At 41.6% G+C, this 18,962-nt stretch overlaps 1 protein-coding gene across 1 annotated transcript in view; it reads left to right on the top strand.

Annotated features, from left to right (window-relative positions):
• The first annotated feature begins 238 nt into the window (after positions 1–238).
• The window catches only part of BCAR3 (BCAR3 adaptor protein, NSP family member), a 174,793-nt gene continuing 156,069 nt past the window's right edge, over positions 239–18,962 (top strand). Inside the window, exons 1-2 of the mRNA XM_007484989.3 lie at positions 239–376; positions 14,030–14,357. Of these exons, the coding sequence (XP_007485051.2) occupies positions 14,041–14,357 (317 nt within the window). The 5' untranslated portion in view covers positions 239–376; positions 14,030–14,040. The remainder of the gene's footprint in view (positions 377–14,029; positions 14,358–18,962) is intronic.

The raw sequence follows: 18,962 nt of genomic DNA, 5'->3' as shown, positions 1-18,962 counted from the left end.
TGGACGGGTTGGGCGCTGCGGGAGCCGCCGACTTCGGGATTCCCCCCCCACTTCGGAGGATGAGCAGATCTCGCCTGCTGAGATCGTCGGGATTCCGCTTCCTCCAGCAGCCCACAACCGCTGCCGCCTCTTCGGAGGAGAAGGGTCCCCAGCACTGAACCAAAAGCCGGGACTAGGGAAGGACTGAGAGCGCTCGGAGGTCCCCGGCGTGCGTCCGGGAGGGAAGTAAAGTGGCGGCCGCGGAGGGAGAGCCCCGCTGCCAGCGTAGCATACGAACGTTAGCGCCGAGCGCAGCTTTGCTTCTCTCCGGCTATTGTTCGGACGTCTCCCTGTAACAGCCGCTGGAACCTGCCTCGTCCCGGAGGGGCTCGCGGAGGTTAGTTGAACTCCTGGGAGCCCTGGGGCTCCGCTTGGGGCTGCGCTTTTTCCTTTATCGGTCTTTCTAAACAAAGTTGCCGTAGCCACTGAATCCTGGGCTGAAGTGCAGGAATCCCCGCAACCTTGGGAAAGCCCTTGGGCAGCCCCCGATAACCCCGGGGTGTCGCTGCAGTCGGGGAGACAGATGCCCAACAGTTCTCTCCGAAGCATCCCCAGCCCATGTGGCTACCCGAGCTGGCACTTTGTTTGGGTTCACTGGAAGGGGGGCGGTGTGATGGTTGCTGAAGGCATGATTTCGAATTCCAGCGGGAGTGGGAAAAGGACGGGGTCGGGGACTGGGAACTCCACTTGTGCCCTGTTCCAGAAAAATAGTTTGTCCCCAAAGTGCCTGTGTGGAGCCTGCGTCCCATGTTTGGGGGGGGGTTGCCAGAATTATTTTCTCTAATGCCGCCCAGAAGATGAGGGTGGGGGTGGGGAAGGGGGTGACGAGGGGAATTAAAAAGGGCTCAGCTGGAAGCCGAGAGTTTGGAGGAGGCAAATTTCTCTACTAATCTCTTGGAAAGTTTGCAAAGAAAGCGAAGGAGCCTGCGATGGAACTGTTGACAACATTTGCTGATGCTTCTTTTTCTTTGTTGAGGAAAAGAATGAATAGCTGGTTGTGTGGGTCCCTCTGGGTCTGGGAAGGGAGTGGGGGGAGAGGACCGGGGGCTGCTCTGGGGAGGGAAGCAAGATCTGAGCCTAGTTAAGCAACTGACATTTCTCTCTCTGTGCAAAGTTTTCAAGGTTGCATAGTCTCCCCCGGGTGGGAAGGTCATCTGTCTAGAAGCATCTAGTGAGTTCGTGGATTCTGATCAGGCTGTTCTGGGAATAGTAGGGGGTAGAAATTGTTTCTTGACATTCTTCCGGATCTTTAATTCTCCTTCAGTTTTTTTAAAAGGGGTAAGGGGAAGAGACATCTAAGTAACCTTGTGTCTTCTCTTTATCCTGCTCAGCAAATGAATTTATGCAAATCTCATTTTTTGGAAGAGGCTTTGAAATCTTGACTGCTGTCTCCATGGCAAAGAAATGGGGTTATCTGGCTTTAAAAAGGGAAGGTCAGATTGAGATCTAATGTTAGCTAGTCCTTCCCTACCCCCAACCCCCACATTCATTTAGGCAGTGACTGAAAGAAGATCTGGAAAGAAGATAGGGGGACCCCACTGCCAAGAGCAAGAAGAGTGTGAATTTTAAATGGGAATAATTAACTCGGAAAGCTATTGTAGAGTGGTGGGCAGGCAGTTGCAGTCTAACTGTCTGTGGAATTCATAGTAAGTATTAATGATGGTGATATTAAACAGCTTGTTGTTCAAAGCGTCCTACTCCCAAATTCTGGGGAATTGAACATTCTGGGCTTTAGATTTGCAGAATAATTAATTGAAATCCATATTCTCAGAATTCAGGAGGAAGCCCGTTTGTAAGGTGAATGCTAACCCTAATAACTTTATACTGCGTGAAGTATAATCTATCCATAAGCTGGGGTGGGATTACTGGCATTTTAATCACTTGGCTAGACGGTATAAGCCTGCTTAAAATGGAGTATCCTTAAAGGTACACTCCTTTAACTTGAAGCCCTAGTACAGCTCAGCTTTTAATGTCTGTGCGAGCTAGTTTAGAAAGAATGGTTGTTTAGCCTTCTCTAGTTGTTGGGAGGAAAAGAAAAATAATCGCTATCTCTGTGGATTTTTATTGGGACTCACATTATTTCATTTTGGTCTCATGGCCATTCTGTGAGATAAGAAATATAGTTATTATCCCTGTTTGACAAATGAGGAAACATCCAGAGAGGCTTGGCTAATGTATGAGAAGTCAGAGGGTGGCTGGATTTTGAGCTGGAAAGGATCTGGTGTGGGGTGGGGATTGAGGGGACCTTCATCCACTACAATCCTGTCTGTTTTGCCTGTGAGGAAATTGAGAGGCTCTTTGACTTGACCAAAGTCATCCTTGGAATGAGTAGAAGAGGTAGGACTTAAACCCAGGGCCTTTGGACTCCAAGTCTGTGTTCTCATCTGAGACTAAAACACTTACTTGTTCCTGATTCCAGGTCTACTGTGTAGACAGTAGCATGGTGATAAAAGTCACAACCTCTCTGGGCCTCAGTTTCCCCAACTGTAAAAAGTAAATAAATAAGGAGGATTCCATTTTATATCAATAGACCACTTTTCAAATTCTGAGTTTTTGAAATGTTTAACTCCTTTTCCTAGAAGTAAAGGATTAACTAAAGTTCATTTCCAGAATAAAAAGGGTAGTAGAAGACATTATATTTGAGTGTGTATATCACTAAACTCTGGAGAGGATGGATCATCCTATTTTCCCTTTAAATATGCCTTTTTTTTTTAAACCTTTACCTTCTGTCTTGGAGTCAATACTGTGTATTGGCTCCAAAGAAGAAGAGTGGGAAGGGCTGGGCAATGGGGGTTAAGTAACTTGTCCAGGGTCACACAGCTGGGAAGTGTTTGAGGACAGATTTGAACCTAGGACCTCCTGGTTCCAAGCCTAGCTCTCTATCTACTGAAACACTTAGCTGCCTCCTAAATATGCCTTTTAAATAAAAAAAGATATATTAGATTGGCAGATGGCCAACCCAACATAGATCTTTTATATTTATTTTTGGTTCCAAGGCAGAAAAGCAGTAAGGGCTTGGCAATGGGGGTTAAGTGATTGCTCAAGGTTCCACAACTAGGAAGTGTCTGATGCCAGATTTGAACCCAGGAATTCCTCTCTCGAAGCCTCTCTATCCAATGGGCCACCCAGCTATCCTCCCCTTATTAATTTCATGGATTTAATGCTTCAAAGCTAACAGGACTGGCCTGTTTCTGCAGCTGTTTTGAAACCAGGTCATTGGCCAGTGTCAAGGTGGTAGGTAGCTCCATGCTTTGACAGGTGTTGCTCTCCTTTGTTTTTGCTACCATTTGTAATTTCTCCCTTTCATTCTTCTTAAGATTTCAGGCCTTTGGACCTTTGTATGTTTTCCAAGGTCTGGAATTTTGATGAAGTTGGAGAGACCAGTTATTGCATCTGTGGGTCTTACATCACCCATCTGGTTGACATGGGGCTGGCTATTGGGCTTGGAGATGAAATCTTGTGTCTGGAGTGATTCGCCTCAGTCTTTTTGTCTTGCACTGGCATGTTCCACCATGCATTCTGATCCCTGTGAAGTGTTAACTGGTTGGTTTTTTTTTTCTCCCTGCTGTCCTTGGTTTGATGTTTTTAGCTTTATTGTTCCCAGCTAAAATTTTCCCCTCCTAGTGTGGAGGATATGATAAATGACTTGGCTTTCCATCTCAGGGGTGGCGGTATCTGAGGAAGGAGGCAGAGAAAGAATCCCTCCTACTCTGGGGGATGTTTGAAGCAAATAAAAAACAAGTCATTTGATTCCGACAATGGTTATCGTAGAGTTTGTAACCCCTTCCTTGTTGCTCAGTCATCTCCCCAACTCTTTGTGACCCTGCAGACCACTGTATGCTGCTACCGACCATGAGGCTTTCTTGGCAAAGATTCTGGAGCATTTGCCATTTCTTTCTCAAGTGGATAAAGGAAACAGAGGTTAAAGGACTTGCCTAGGGATCACAGAGCTAAGGAAGTATCTGAGGCTAGATTTGAACTTGGGACTTCCTGACTCCAAATCCATCGCTCTCTCCATTGAGCCACCCAGCTGTAACCACACATTTTACACAAGAAATTAAGAGTAAGGTGATGGAATTCATCAAAGAAATGAATAAAGAGAAAAGAAGATGGACTGGTGATGGTAAGAGTGTGGGATAGTTTGTGGACAGTCTATATGCTCCACAGACATTATCATGGTTTTAAGAGAAGTTGATTGAGTGAATTGAGAGCCAGGCCTAGAGACAGGAGGTCCTGGGTTCAAATTTAGCCTTGGACACTGGGCAAGTCACTTAACCCCCATTGCCTAGCCCTTACCACTCTTCTGTCTTGGAACCAATACATAGTATTGATTCTAAGGTGGAAGGTAAGGGTTGAGAGAGAGACAAGTTGAGAGAGGGCACAACTAGGTAGCACAGGTGCAGAGACGGGAGGTCCTGGGTTCAAATATGACCTCAGATACTTCCTAGCTGTGAGATCCTGGAAAAGTCACTTAACCCTCATTGTCTAGCTCATACCGTTCTTCTGCCTTGGAATCAATATACAGTATTGATTCAAAGATGGAAGGTTTAAAAAAGAAAAGAAAAGATGGAAGGCTTAAAAAAGAAAAGAAAGAAAAGAAAAGGAAAAAAGTTGAGGAGAGAGGACATCTAGAACCCTAGGCGGATCATAATGGAGAGCTTATTTGAGGCCATGAACCAAGGATGCACAAGATGGCTAGGTGTGAATCTCACATCCACTGGAATCTTTGTTATTGAGAGCTGAGGAGCAGTGGGGCAGGATTTTAGTAGGTTATTTGGTCAGTAAACATAATTATTAAGTTGCTTCCAAATGCTAGGTTCTATACTAAGCACTTGGGGTTGCAAAACAGGGCAAAAGATGGTGCCTGTCCTCAAGAAGGCCACCATATGATGAAATCAGGAAAAGCTGGATGCAAGCCCTGTCTCTGGTGCCTGATGGTTTTGTCCCCAAAAGCCTGGTTGTTGAGGATCTGCACCTATCGAGGTGTTCTCCTAGAGATGGAATCACACCTATGGCCCCAGCCCTGCTATCATTCCATCAGAAACATCTTCAAGTTCTGAGAGATGAAAAGAAAAGTGGGTTCAGCACCAGAAACTCAGGTTATTCAAAATGAAGTTATTGGGTTAAAATGAAAAAAAAAAAAAAGGAGATTAAATTCCTGTTGAGGAGTTTAAACACCTGAAAATGGGAAGTAGTATTGTTCTGTGCCACAATGTTCCATAGCATTAGTCTATTGGAAAGAAGTGCTGGACTTGTAATCATATGGGACACCCAGATTAAGCCCTTTGAACTCTTTTGGGACTCAGTTTCCTTATCCTGAGGTAATAATGGAAAGAGCCCTAGATTTGGAGTTCTAGGGCCTGGGTTCAAATTCTGGTTTTGCTAATTAGTGCCTGTGTGACCTTAGGTAAGTCAGTTAATCTCTAAGTATTTTTATCTGTAAAATGAAATTCTGGGAGCACCTAGGTTGTGGTTAGAGCTCCATGCCTGGAGTCATTGGGAAGATGTGGGTTCAAATCTGGTTTCAGGTACTTCCTAACTGTGTGACCCTGGGCAAGTCATTTAACCCTGTTTACTTTGTCCTTGACACTCAGCTTTCTTAGACTTGATACTAAAAAGGAAAATAAAGAGTTTGTTTTTTTTAAAAGATGAAATGAATGAAGACCTTTTTCTTTGAGATACAGCAATGAAGCTACCCTTTCTTCCTCTTCCTCCCATTAATGTAATCATAAAAGACAGATATTTTTCCTTTTTTTTATTTAGAAAAATTTTCCATGGTTACATGATTCATGATCCCCCTCCCCTTTTTTCCTCCCTCCTGAAGCCAAAAAGCAGTTTCACTGGGTTATACATGTATCATTGTTCAATGTCTCTTTCCATGTCATTCATATTCTCAGTGGAGTGATTTTTTAACATCAAAATCCTCATCATATCCAGATCAAACTACGGGATCAATCCTATGTTTTTCTTCTGCATTTCTGTTCCCATAGTTCTTTCTCATAAGTTCCTCTGATCCAGATATTTTAATTGAAGCAGAAAAAATAAATTAGAATCTAGCCTCAGACACTTCCTAGCTGTGTGACCCTGGCTAAGTCATTTAACTCCCATTGCCTAGCTCTTACTGCTCTTCTACCTTGGAACTGATACATAGGATTGATTCTAAGATGAAAAGTAAAGATTATTTAAAAAAAAAATTAAAATTAGATATGAATAAATTCTTAATCAATTTGAAAAACTCAGAAGGGCTTTTTTTGATGAAAGCAGATTGTGGTAGAAGAGAAACATCAAGATTGGATGAAAGTGGGACACCCTTCAAGGCTTTTGTATGGCAGAGCCACCCAGCTCTGATGTGGCATTTTAGTGACTGACTAGTATGGATGTGGCCAGACTTTAGCCAGTGCCTAGAGAGAGAATAGCTTGGGAGGGAAGGGGAATGAGAGAGAGAAATGCCCTGACTGTGGGAGTTGGGAGAAAGCCATCAGAGGCTGACCAGAAGCAGTGGCAGTGGCTCATCATTAGGAGAAAGCTGATCAGTATTAAGTGGCTCATCATTAGGAGAAAGCTGATCAGTATTAGCTGATTAGAATGTAGAAAAATAATGAGCCATGGACAGCGACGCTTGTGCTGGAGTTACATCTCGGTGGATTTCATGAGGATCTGATTAAAGGCGAAAAGGGCTCTCAGGAATCAGCATCTGTTGGCCATGTTTGCTGGCCAGAACCTCTGGGTCAGCACCGATAACTCACTACCCTGTTCTTTTAAGTTTGTGCCCATTTCCCCCCTTTATATGCAAAGGTGAGAGTGTTTCTGTTGAGGAGTGGATTATTTTTAGTAACAGCTGTCATTGAGTTAATCCTTATTAAATTATTATTCATTATTGCTTATTAAATACTTCATTTAAGAGCTAATTAAGGGGGAAGCTGAGTGGCTCAGTGGATTGAGAGCCAGGTCCAGAGATGGGAGGTTCTTGGTTCAAGTCTGGCTTCTGATATCCCTTATCTGTGTGACCCTGGGCAAGTCATTTAACCCCAGTTGCCTAGCTCTTCCTTCTCTTCTGCTTTGGATCCAATCCTCAGTATTAATTCCAATACTAATACTAGAAGATACTAATAAAAACAGAAGGTATGGGTTTAAAAAAAAACAACTAAGTAAGGGTCAGTTAGGTGACATTAGCAGGGAGTTGAGAGAATCTGTAGTCAAATCTGGCTTCACACACTTCCTAGCTGCATGATCTTGGACGAGTCACTAAATCTTGTCTGCCCACCCCTTGCTACTTTTCTGTCTTAGAATTGATACTAAGACTGAAGGTAATGTTTGTTTTTTAAAGTAGAACGAGCCATGCCTCAGGAGAGTAATGAGCTTACCTTCACTGGAGGTCTTTAAGACAAGGCTAAATAAACAGCTGTTCATATATCTTTGTGGGTATTTTTTAGGGGCATGAATGCATTTAAGATTCTATGATTTTATAAGGGAAGGGGGAAGGAAATCGGCGCAGTATTGAACACCTGTATTTTTGTTATTCAGTAGTTTTTCAGTCATGTCTGACTCTTTGTAACTCCATTTGAGGTTTTCTTGGCAAAGATGGAATGATTTGCCATTTCCTTCTCTAGTTCATTTGACAGATGAGGAAACTGAGGCAAACAGTGAAGTGCAACTTGCCTAGAGTCACATAGCTAGTTATGTGTCTGAGGCTGGATTTGAACTCAGGTCTTCCAGGGCACTCCTTCCCCCATGCCACCTAGCTACCCCAAGCACCTTTAGCCTATAGTTTTATAGTAGAAGTTGCTCTGGACCTGGGGTCTAATCCTGGCTGGCTCTATCACCAGCTATTTAATTCTAGTGTAGTCTGGTCAAGACATTTAACCTGGGCAAGTCTGTTAGCCTCTCTATCTTTCCTGTAAAATAAGAGATTACGAATTAAAAGATCTCTAAGATCCCTTCCAGCTTGGAGATTCAGCGATGTGCCTTTGGCTTGGCTTTCCCCTTTTTTGTGGTTTTATCAATGCTTTTTTTATACCAGGCATTTCCCAAAATCCTCTTCCCCGTCAGACTCTCTTGTAGCAAGGAAAAGCAAGCAAACAAAACCCACCAGTGAGATCAGTGCAGCCCACAATGGCCAGCACAATCCTGTCCTGCAGCCACTCGGCTCTTAATCTAGAGGAGCCCCCAGACTTTCACGCCCAGGCTCATTCTTCTGATGACTTTGGGGGAATCTGAATTCATGTGGTACTCTGCAGGCTCCCTCTCTTTCTCCCAGCTTACTCATGGATTTAGGCTCCTCAGGCTTTCTCCATTCACTGGAAGAGAAGAGTCAACTCTGCCTTCCTCCCTTCAGAGATGCTAAACCTGCACCCTGAGCCCTGGTCTTCCCGTACTGGGAGAGCCAGAGGAAAGAGTGGGTGTTTCTTTGCAGAAATGGAGGTGTTGTGGGGGTGCCCTTTTGAGAGATTCCAGGACTTTGTGTGGAAGGGAGGACAGTGCCTAAGAGTGTTTACATTCAGGGAAGGGAAAAGGTGCTGATAACTGGAATAATCTAGAAGAGAACAGCTGCAATGGCTTTGCGCGCTGTGTATGTGTGTGTCTGCATGTGTGGGGGGATGTTGGGTAAAGCCTGCATCCCCACCAGGGGCAGGGAGGAGTCAGGATTCAGTTTCTTCTTTAATAATGATGATTAACGTTTAATCGAGTGCTGACAGTGTGCCAGGCACTGTGGAACACATGGAGTGTGCCTGGAACAGGGGGGTAGGTTCCTGGTACCCTCCCCTTCCCCTCAGGAGTGCCATCTAGGCTTTTCTGTAATCTCTCTGTGTCTCTGTCTCTCTTCCTCCCTCTCTCTTTTCCTCCTTCCCTCCCTCCCTCTGTCTTTCTGTCTCTCTCCCCCTCCTTCCCTCTCTCTCTTTCCCTTTCTCTTCCTCTCTCTCCCTCCCTCTATCTCTCTCCTCCCTTCTCTTTTCCTTCCTCTCCCCCTCTTTTCTTCCTTCCTCCCTTCCTCTTTCTTTCCCTCCCTCTCTCTCCCTTCCTCTATCTTTCTGGCTCTCCCTCCTTTTCTCTCTTCTCTTTCCTTTCTTCTATTTTCGCTCTTCCTCTCTTCTTTCTTTGTTCTCTTTATTCTTTATATTCTGTCTCCATTCTCTATTTTCTTTGACTCTCCTTTCTCTCTCCATTCTCTCTAACTCTGGTTAAGTGACTCCTTCAGGATCACATAGCTCCTAAATGTCTTTGATGGCATTCAAACTCATGTTTTCCTGACTCCAAGTCCAGGCTCTCTCCACTATGTCAGCGAGGTGGCATTGTGAAGATCAGAAAGACCTGAATTCAAATCTTGCCTCAGAACACTTAGCAGCTATGTGACCTTGTGGAAGTCACTTTACCTCTTTTAGACTCACTTTCCTTATCTTTCAAATGGGAATAAGAATATCACCAAAAAATAAACCAAAAAACAAACAAAAAAGAATATCACCAGTCTCACAGGGTTGTTGTAAGGCTCAAATGAGAAAATATATGTAAAGCTCATTAAAGTGCTGCTATAAATGTTATCTATTAAAATTATTATTTCATATCTCTAAATAAAAAGGTACTCAAGGTTAGGAGGAGGGGTTCCTTGTCATATTTTTATGTCTAGTGGGGGAAATAATGGTGCTAGTTATGCTAACAATTAGAATTATAAAGTTGGAACAGATCTTAGAAATTATATTATAGGGGCAGTTAGGCAGACAGAGACTCAGACCTGGAGACAGGAGCCCTGGGTTCAAATTCAGTCTTATTAACTGTCTGATCCCAGGCAAATCATTTAACCCCATTGCAAATTCCTTACCAGTCCTCTGACTTGGAATCAACACTTAATATTGATTATAAGACAAGGTAACAGTTTAAAAAAAGGGCAAGAAAGATGCATGCAGGCGCCAATGGGTCTGTGAGCTTAGTTATGGTGATGCTCTCTCCAAAGATGCAAATCACAGCCATCTATCTTGCATGAGGCTTTCATGAATCATCAACAGAGGAGCCACCCAGGCTGTTGGGTTACCTTCTATTTTATCCTTTTGGGGGGGCAGGATCTGTGATTTCATGGGGGACTCCTTACCCTCCTTACAGTGCAGAAGAGCACCTACTGGTTGCTTGGGACCCTAACAGGTGAAGTGATCCGGCAAAAGATTCAGTTATAAAGTTATTTTTCACAACTGATTTTGGGGTTTTCTTGCAAGGATACTGGAGTAGTTGGCCATTTCCTTCTCTAGCTCAGTTTACAGATGAGGAAACTGAGGTAAACAGGGTTAAGTGACTCACCCAGGGTCACAGAGCTAGTAAATTTCCAAGGCTGGATTTCAACCAGGGATTTCCTGACTCTAGGTCTAGTGCGCTGTCCACCGTTCCACCTAACCGTCCCTTGGTAAGGGTTATACAGCTAGTATGTGTCAGAGGCCAGACTTGAACCCAGCTCTCCCTGACTCCAAGATAGTCTCTATTCACTACCCCACACTGCTTTTCTCTTTCTTTATGTAATCTTTAATGATAACAAATAAATTCGATAATAATACCCCCTAACATCCCACTCCAGTATGTCCCAAGCAGTTTTTACTGAGTTTTGTTCTCAGCACATTTCCTCAGTTATAAGCGAGAGGCTGAATGCGCCTGCAGCATCGATGCCTGAGCAAAGAGTGATTTTTTTTTTTTATAATTTAAATTTTTAATTTAATTACAAACCACCAATTTTCCCACTTAAAATTTTTTTTCCTCTCTTCTTCCTCTCATCTTTTCCCAATTTTTTTATTTTCCCTCTTCTTTTCTTCTGTTTTTCCTTTTTTTCCCCTTTTCCTTGATGGGTCTTTAGCTGCCAGGGACACTCACAGATAGGATCCCAGTGGTGGGGCTGCAGGCTTAAAAGGTCACTGGCTCCATGTGTCTCCCCTCCACCTCCCCCACTCCCTCCCAGCTTTTGGCCCAAGCCCTGCTATCCATAGATCTGTGCCAGAGCAGCCTACTTCCTGATCCTTGACCCCAGCCTGTCTGCATTAATTAGAGTGCATTGATTTATTTACAAGCATCAGGCTGGAGCTAAAAGAAAAGTTTTGCCCTCTCCCTCTGGGTAGCTTAACTGCAGGGCAATTCTGCCAACAAAGGCACTCCGGTGGCCAAAGAATTCCAGTCATCTCCTCCTGCCCTTATCTTTTGGCTAGAGAGGATCCTTGGCTTTACAGGGAGGCGGGGAGAAAGATGGGAACTGGTTTTTCTAATGTGTTTCTGATAGAAGTTTGGCTTCTTCCTACCACGGCTCTGCTCCTCTCCTCCGTTTTGACTTTGCTTTCCCAAATGCATCTGTTGGATGACTTGGCCTTATCTAAAGAGCCTGAAATTTTTCCTCTGATCACTGGAGGTTCTGCTGCCTGCTTACTGTTCAGCTAATGATAAATGACATTTAGAGAATTCTTAACGTTTGTAAAGCCCTTTGCATATATGAACTCCCTTGGGCTTGACACTGAGTAGTTGAGATATTGCTGTACCCATTTTATGGATGAGGAAACTGGACTTGGAGATAGAGCTGGGATGATCATAAGGCAAATGGGGTTTTGCCCCATGATAGCCATTGGGACATGAAGCTTCCTCCTGGGATAGACTTCCTTCCTAGGGGATGTACGTCTCCCTATAGTTTCTACTCTACTTGAACCTCAGGTTCAGGATTGCACTCCACCCGCCTTTGCTGTGGCTGGGCTTCCCCCTCTCTTCATCCTTTTCTTGTGCTGCCCCTTCCCTTCAGGGAAAATAGCCAGACTGCCCTGTCCCCTGGCACGGGGACCAGTGATCTGGCCAGAATAGCCTCTGTGTCACTGCTTCCTCCTAGACTCATTCCAAAGCACTTTTCTAGTTATGGATCTATTCTGCCTTAATGACTTGCCAGGAGTCACAAAGCCAGTAGAAATCAAAAATTGGACTTAAACATGCTCCTTCCTGACATCACATCTAGCTTGTTGCTTACTGTATTATGCTGAACTCTTCTATAAGATAATAAAGGAGATATAAAATGTAGCTGTAGAGATGAGTTCTTACTGATTAATTTAATCTATTTTAATATTTAATTTTATCTTAACATAATATGCATAAAATAATTTATATATAATATAAACATAATACTATATAATGTATTATAAATATAAAATATAATAAATACTTACAAATAAAGTACATAGATATAATAAATAAAAATAATGTATAAAAACTAAAACAAAATAAATAAAATGATAAAATGTATTATATATTTATATTATATACACAATATGTAATAAAACAAAAATAAATAAAATAATAAAATGTATTATGTATTTATATTATATATACAATATACAATATTGTATATAAAATATGAATAATAAATTTTAAGTAATTTAAAAAATATTAGCTATAGCTAAGCTGGAAAATGGGTCTAAAATATGTTATTTGGTATTATGGATGGGGTTCTGGACTTGGAGTCAGAAAATCCCGAGTTCAACCACTGTCTCAGTTTCCTCATCTTTGTTTATTTTTTAATTAATAATTTAATAATAATAATAATAATATATAATATAATAATAAATAAAATAAAATTTAATTAAGAATTAAATTAATTTTAATAAAAATAAATTTAATAAAAAATTAATAATATAATTTAATTAATTAAAAATAATCAATAAAAACCACCTTTTTAATTTAATATAATAAAAATGATCCACTTTATTTTTTATAATGTTCTCTTGACTTGTTTGGTTGTAAATTCTTCCCTTATCTGTTAAGTCTGACAAATAAACTTTTCCATTTTCCCTTAATTTGTTTATGGTTTCACTCTTTATTTCTAGAATAAGTATCAATTTTTTTTTTAATGCTTACTATCCATCTTAGAATCAATATGGTGGATTGATTCCAAGGCAAAAGAGTAGTAAGGGCTAAGCAATGGAGGTTAAGTGACTTGCCCAGAGTCACACAGCTAAGAAGTGTTCGGGGCCAGATTTGAACCTAGGACCTCCCATCTCTAGGCCTGGCTCTCAATCCACTGAGCCACCCAGCTGCCCCCAACAAGGATCCATTTTGACTTTATACTGGTGTGTGGTGTGAGATGTTGGTCTATGCCTAGTTTCTGCCATTTGCTTTTCTAGTTTTCCCAAAAGTTTTTTGTCAAAAAGTGAGTTATTTCTCCAAAAGCTTGGATCTTTGGATTTATCAACATACTAAATTGCCATGGTTAACTGCCATGTTTGATACCTAATCTATTCCACTGACTCACTGCTCTATTTCTTTGCCAATACCAGATTATTCTGATGATTACTGCTTTATTAGTATTACTTGGATCTTGTTTGGGTGTTTTTTCATTTATTCCTTTGATATTCTTGGCCTTTTGTTCTACCAGATAAATTTTCTTGTTATTTTTTCTAGTTCCATTAAATGATTTTTGAGTAGTTTGATAGTATGACACTAAATAGGTAAATTAATTTAAGTAGGATTGTCATTTTCACTATATTGTCTTGGCCCATTCATGAGGAATTAATGTTTTTAGTTGTTTAGGTTTGACTTTATTTGTGTGAAGAGAGTGTTGTAACAATTATGCTCTTATAGTTGCTGGCTTTGTCTTGGTAGGTATGTCCCCAGTGTTTTATTTTGTCTAGAGTTATTTTGAATGAAATTTCATTTTCTATCTCTTTCTGTTGGACTTTGTTGGTGGCAAATAGAAATGTTGATGATTTATGTGGGCTTATTTTGGGTCTTAACTTTGCTAAAGTTGTTAATTATTTCTGATACTTATTTGGTAATTCTCTTAAGATTCTCTAGATATCCCATCATATCAACAAAGAGGGGTCACTTTGTCAGTTTTCTCATTTTTGAAATGAGGGGGTTAGACTAGATGGCCTCTAAGTTCCCTCCCAGCCCTAAATCTAAGATTCTGTGAAATGATGGAGCTCTTCCCTTTTGTGCACAGGAAGTCGAGGCATGCATTAACTTCAGCTTTCCCCCTTTCCATTCTCCTTAGGTCGGAGAATTATGGCTGCTGGAAAATTTGCGAGTCTTCCCAGAAACATGCAGGTGAATCATCAGTTCCCCCTGGCTTCTTCCATGGACCTTTTGAGTAGCAAGTCCCCCCTTGCTGAACCTCGCTCGGATGCCTACCAGGATGTGTCTATCCATGGGACGCTCCCAAGGAAGAAAAAAGGAGCCCTTCCTATAAAGTCTTCTGATGCCTTTAGCCATATGGGAACATTCCCTTACTCCAAGACCCAACGGCAGAATTCCCCTCTGATCCAAGATGTGATAGAGGAAAGCCCACTGCAAGACTGGCGGGGCGAAAAGTCTGCCTTCAGGTAATTCCTTTTATTCGGGATGTTCAAACTCACACTTATTTGTCTCAAGAACTTTTTGGAAAAAAAAGAAAAATATTTACTCCCCTACCTTCTGTCTTAGAATCAATACTATGTCCACTTCAAGGAAGAAGAATGATAAGGGTTAGACAGTTGGGGTAAGTGACTTGCTCAGGATCATATAGCTAAGAAGTGTCTGAGGGCAGATTTGAACCCACAGTCCTTCTGACTCTAAGCCTGGTACACTATTTACTAGTTGCTCCTCAGGAACTTGTTCCTGGGCAGTTTCTCTTTGCATCAAGTCCCTCTAAAAGCAAATAAACAACAACAAAAATGATCACTTTACATTCCAGATAATTTCCATTCAGGGGACCCACCATCGAAGTGAGGATCCCCAGATTGGTTCCTTGTGTTGTTGAAGTCAACTCAAAGCCCTTTCTTTGTGCCAAATGCTAAAAGTTAAAGCTATGCTTCTAGGAACTGGAATAGTTTCGGCACGAGGAAGAGTGATTCCTTGCACCTATCTGCCAGGGATCTCAGTAAACAATCCTCAGAGCTGATAAATGCCTCTTCTCTGAGTTTGCAGAGCAGCCGGGCTAGAATAAGATAAATTGGCTCTGCCTGTTAGAGCTGGTTGTAGAAAGACCCCTGATTTCTTTTTGTTGTCCTTGTTGAAACAAGTCATCCACCTGGGTTGCTTTGGGATGGAGTGTGTGCCGTTCTCTGGAGGTGGGCTCTCTGAGGGTCCCTGTCCTTCTGCCTGGCTGAGCCACCTGCAGAGGCTGCTGTCTTTGCCATGAGTGGCTCTCGATGGCAGAAGGGACAAAGGGAGGACCCCACAGATTCTCAGCAAGAGATGGAGAGGATGGCAAGATCTGTCATTCTACAGGCATTTATTAAACCCGTGCTGTATGCCAGGCACTGTGATGGGCACTGATGACACAGGAACACAGAATGAAACAATTCCTACTTGCAAGGAATTTGGGAAAGAATGGGGGAGAAACCAAGTATGTGGACAGTGTATCTAGAGAATAAATACTAATCGCTACACACAAAGTAAGCACGAGAGACTTTGGGTGGGAGAACCTGATCAGGAAAGGCTTCCTAGAGTAGATGGTGCTTGAAGAAAGAGAGGAACTCCAGAAGGCAAAGGTGAGAAGGGAATGTGTTGCAAGCATGAGAGAAAGACCAATGCAAAGGTAAAGAGGCTAGAGATAGGGGCATGTGTGTGAGCATTAAATGCATGAAATTAATAAGGGGAGGGCAGCTGTGTGGCTCAGTGGATAGAGAGCTAGCCATAGAGAGAGGAAGTCCTCTTATACAATATGGAATATGGACAGTTAGGTGTTAAAGTGGATAGAATACCAGATCTGGAGTCAGGAAGATCTGAATTCAAATTTGACTTCAGATACTTACTAGCTGTGTGACCCTGGGTAAGTCACTTAACCCCCATTGCCCAGCCCTTACTGCTCTTCTGCCTTACAGTATTTATTCTAAGATGGAAGGTAAAAATTATTGTGATTTTTTAAAAAAAACCTGGAAAGAAATCTACAAGATAATGAACTGTGAAATGTGTAGAACCAGGAGAATGTTATACACAGCCACAGAATTAAAACTGGGAGAGAATAACCTGAGAATGTTACCTCCAGAAAATGAACAGAAAGATAATGTATGAAAGACAATTTATATAAATACGTTGCCCCCCATGGCCATATCCTATATGATGCAGGGAGGGTGGAGAGGATTTGGGATCTGGTGGATGGGATCTATTATAGATATGAAGAAAAGTAAGTAACATACGAGAGATTTGTGATTTCGTTTGTGTACTATCTTCTTTTTTCTTTATATATGGAAATGCGTGTTGTGTTTGGATTTGTGAACGTTTGGAATAACATTTTTTAAAAAAGAAATGATTGGTGGCTTGGGAGAGAACATTTTCAACTTGGATAATGAGGTCAGAAGCCAGACTGTTGCAAAAAGTTAGAGTAGTAGGGGCGGTGAATAGAGATAGCTTTTTCTAGGAGGCTCTCCCTTTATCCCTTCTCTATCTAGAGTCACTGAGACCAGACACAGCAGCCTTTCTCTGGTACGACTACAGGTAGATTAGAAGAAAGGACAAAGAATGTCTCTCCCTATGTATGAGCATATTTTAAAAAATTATTGTTAGCTTTTGTTTTTATTTTGTTATTATATATATTTATTGTACTCTTTGTCTAATATATCCCTGTCTGCTTTTTTCTGAGGGAGTATTTCTTCTAAAAATAAAAAATAGGGGGCAGCTGGGTATCTCAGTGGATTGAGAGCCAGGCCTAGAGATGGGAGGTCCTAGGTTCAAATTTGGCCTCAGACACTTCCCAGCTGTGTGACCCTGGGCAAGTCACTTAACCCCCATTGCCTAGCCCTTACCATTTTTCTGCCTTGGAACCAATGCACAGTATTGACTCCAAGACAGAAGGTAAGGGTTTAAAAAAAATAAAATTAAAATTAAAAAAAGAATAATTTTTCAATTAAATAATTTTTTAAATTAAAGTAAATAAAGAATAAAAAGGAAGTGAGAAAAGCTGCTCAGCAAACAGATATCTGATACTAAATTCCCATTATGATATATTATATGGAATATGTATAATTATATTCTAGTTAATATAATAATATTCAGTATTGTTCAATCATTTCAGTTGTGTCTTTATTTTTCATGAACATGTTTTGGGTTTTCTTGGCAAGGATCCTAGAGTGGTTTGCTATTTCCTTTTCTAGTTAACTTTATAGATGAGGAAACTGAGAGAGAGAGTTAAATGACTTCACCAGAGCACAGAGCTAGTAAGTATCTGAGGTCAAATTTGAACTCAGATCTTCCTGACTCCAGATTCGGTATTCTATCCACTTTAACACCTAGCTGTCCATATTCCATATAGTATATATTTTTCATATGAAATATTTTATATTCTACACCCAGAGTCCCCCATCTCTCCAAAGAAGAGAAGTATATTCTCCTACCTCTTCCTCAGAGACAGGTTTGGTCATAATTGCATAGTGTTTAGTTTAGATGATTATTGTTGCTCTTTCCATTTATGCTCCCATACTCATTGTGGATATTGTCTTCCTGCTCCTGCAAACTTCACTTTACCCCAGTTTGTGTCTATCGATGACCAGAAAATTAACAGAGGCAAAAGACCCACATCTGGAACTGGCCATGTTGGGATGATCCCAGGCATTAGACCTGTTGCTTGGTCAGAATCCAGCTGTTGGACATGGAGAGCTCCCTGCTTCTCTGACCATTGTACCACCATCTCTTGAGGTTCTGATACCCGGGCACAGTGCCAACTCTTACAGGGGAAATGGCAGTTAAACTATCTTTCTATCTTGAGGAAGTCCTTAATAAACACTCAAGGTCCACACCGTCATCCTGCCGGGAGTTCAAAGCGCTGGCTCCAAAGCCGACGTGGGCAGAGGTCAGCATTCCGTACTCTTTAAAGAGGTGTCCTTCTGAGGGTGGGTAGAAGTCCCTGGTTTGAAGTCCAGGATCTTAGGAGTGTGTGTGTGAGACATTTCACTTTAAACTTAATAAGAAATCTTGTAACCATGGAAAAAGATTCTAAATTAATTAAGTAACATTTTCTAAAACTTAAAAAAACAAAAAAATGAACTTAATAAGCATCAACGTCTGGGATTTTGTCCGCCACATTATATTCAAGATATACATTAACATCAGTCGTCGGTAGCCGGGCTACAAAAAAGACAAACAATCCCTGTTCTCAAGGAGTTCACGATCTATTGGGGAAGACAACATGGATATGTACGAACAAGCAATGGACAGGATAAGTTAGAGTAATCAACAGAGGGAAAGCATTTGTATTATAAGGTTGGGAAGGGTTTCTTTTAGAACTTGGGATTTTAGCTGGGACTTATGGGAATCCAGGGAAGCCAGGAGGTAGAGGGGGAGGGGGAGGGAATTCCAAACCTGGAAGGCTGCCAGGAAAAATGCCTGGAGTTGGGAGATGGGAGTGAGGAACAAGAAGGATGTCAGTGTCATAGGATCTTAAAAGTCCAATGAAGGGAGTAATGTATAAGATGCCTAAAGGGGAAGTTAGGTGACTCAGTGGATTGAGAGTTGGAAATGGGAGGTTCTTGAATTCAAATCTTGGCTCAGATATCTCCTAGCTGTATGATCTTGGGCAAGTCACTTAACCCCTGTTGCTTAGCCCTTACCACTCTTCTGCTTTGGAACTGATACTTAATGTTGATTCTAAAACAGAAGTAAGTGTTACAATAATAATAATGACACCTGGAAATGTAGAAGGGGGCCAAGGTATGAAGAGCTTTAAATGACAGGATTTTCTGTTTGATCCTAGGGATTATAGGGAGCCACCAGGGCTCATTGAATGGAGAAGAGAAGTTTACATGGTCAGATCTACAATTCAGGAAGATCAGTTTGAATGTGTTTGTGTATAATGTGTCATAAAGCAATTATTGGAAAACTGCATAATAATTTGCATTTGTTTGATAAGCAAAAGAACACTGACTGACTAGAGTCAAAGTATTTGTGCTCAAATCTCAGTTCTGCTTCTTAACTACCTTGGTTAAGTCACTTAAACTCCCTGAGCCTCAGTT

Source organism: Monodelphis domestica, chromosome 2 (genome assembly GCF_027887165.1).
Source record: "Monodelphis domestica isolate mMonDom1 chromosome 2, mMonDom1.pri, whole genome shotgun sequence".
NCBI classification, from domain to species: Eukaryota; Metazoa; Chordata; class Mammalia; order Didelphimorphia; family Didelphidae; genus Monodelphis; species Monodelphis domestica.
This window is presented reverse-complemented; position numbering and strand designations above follow the sequence as displayed.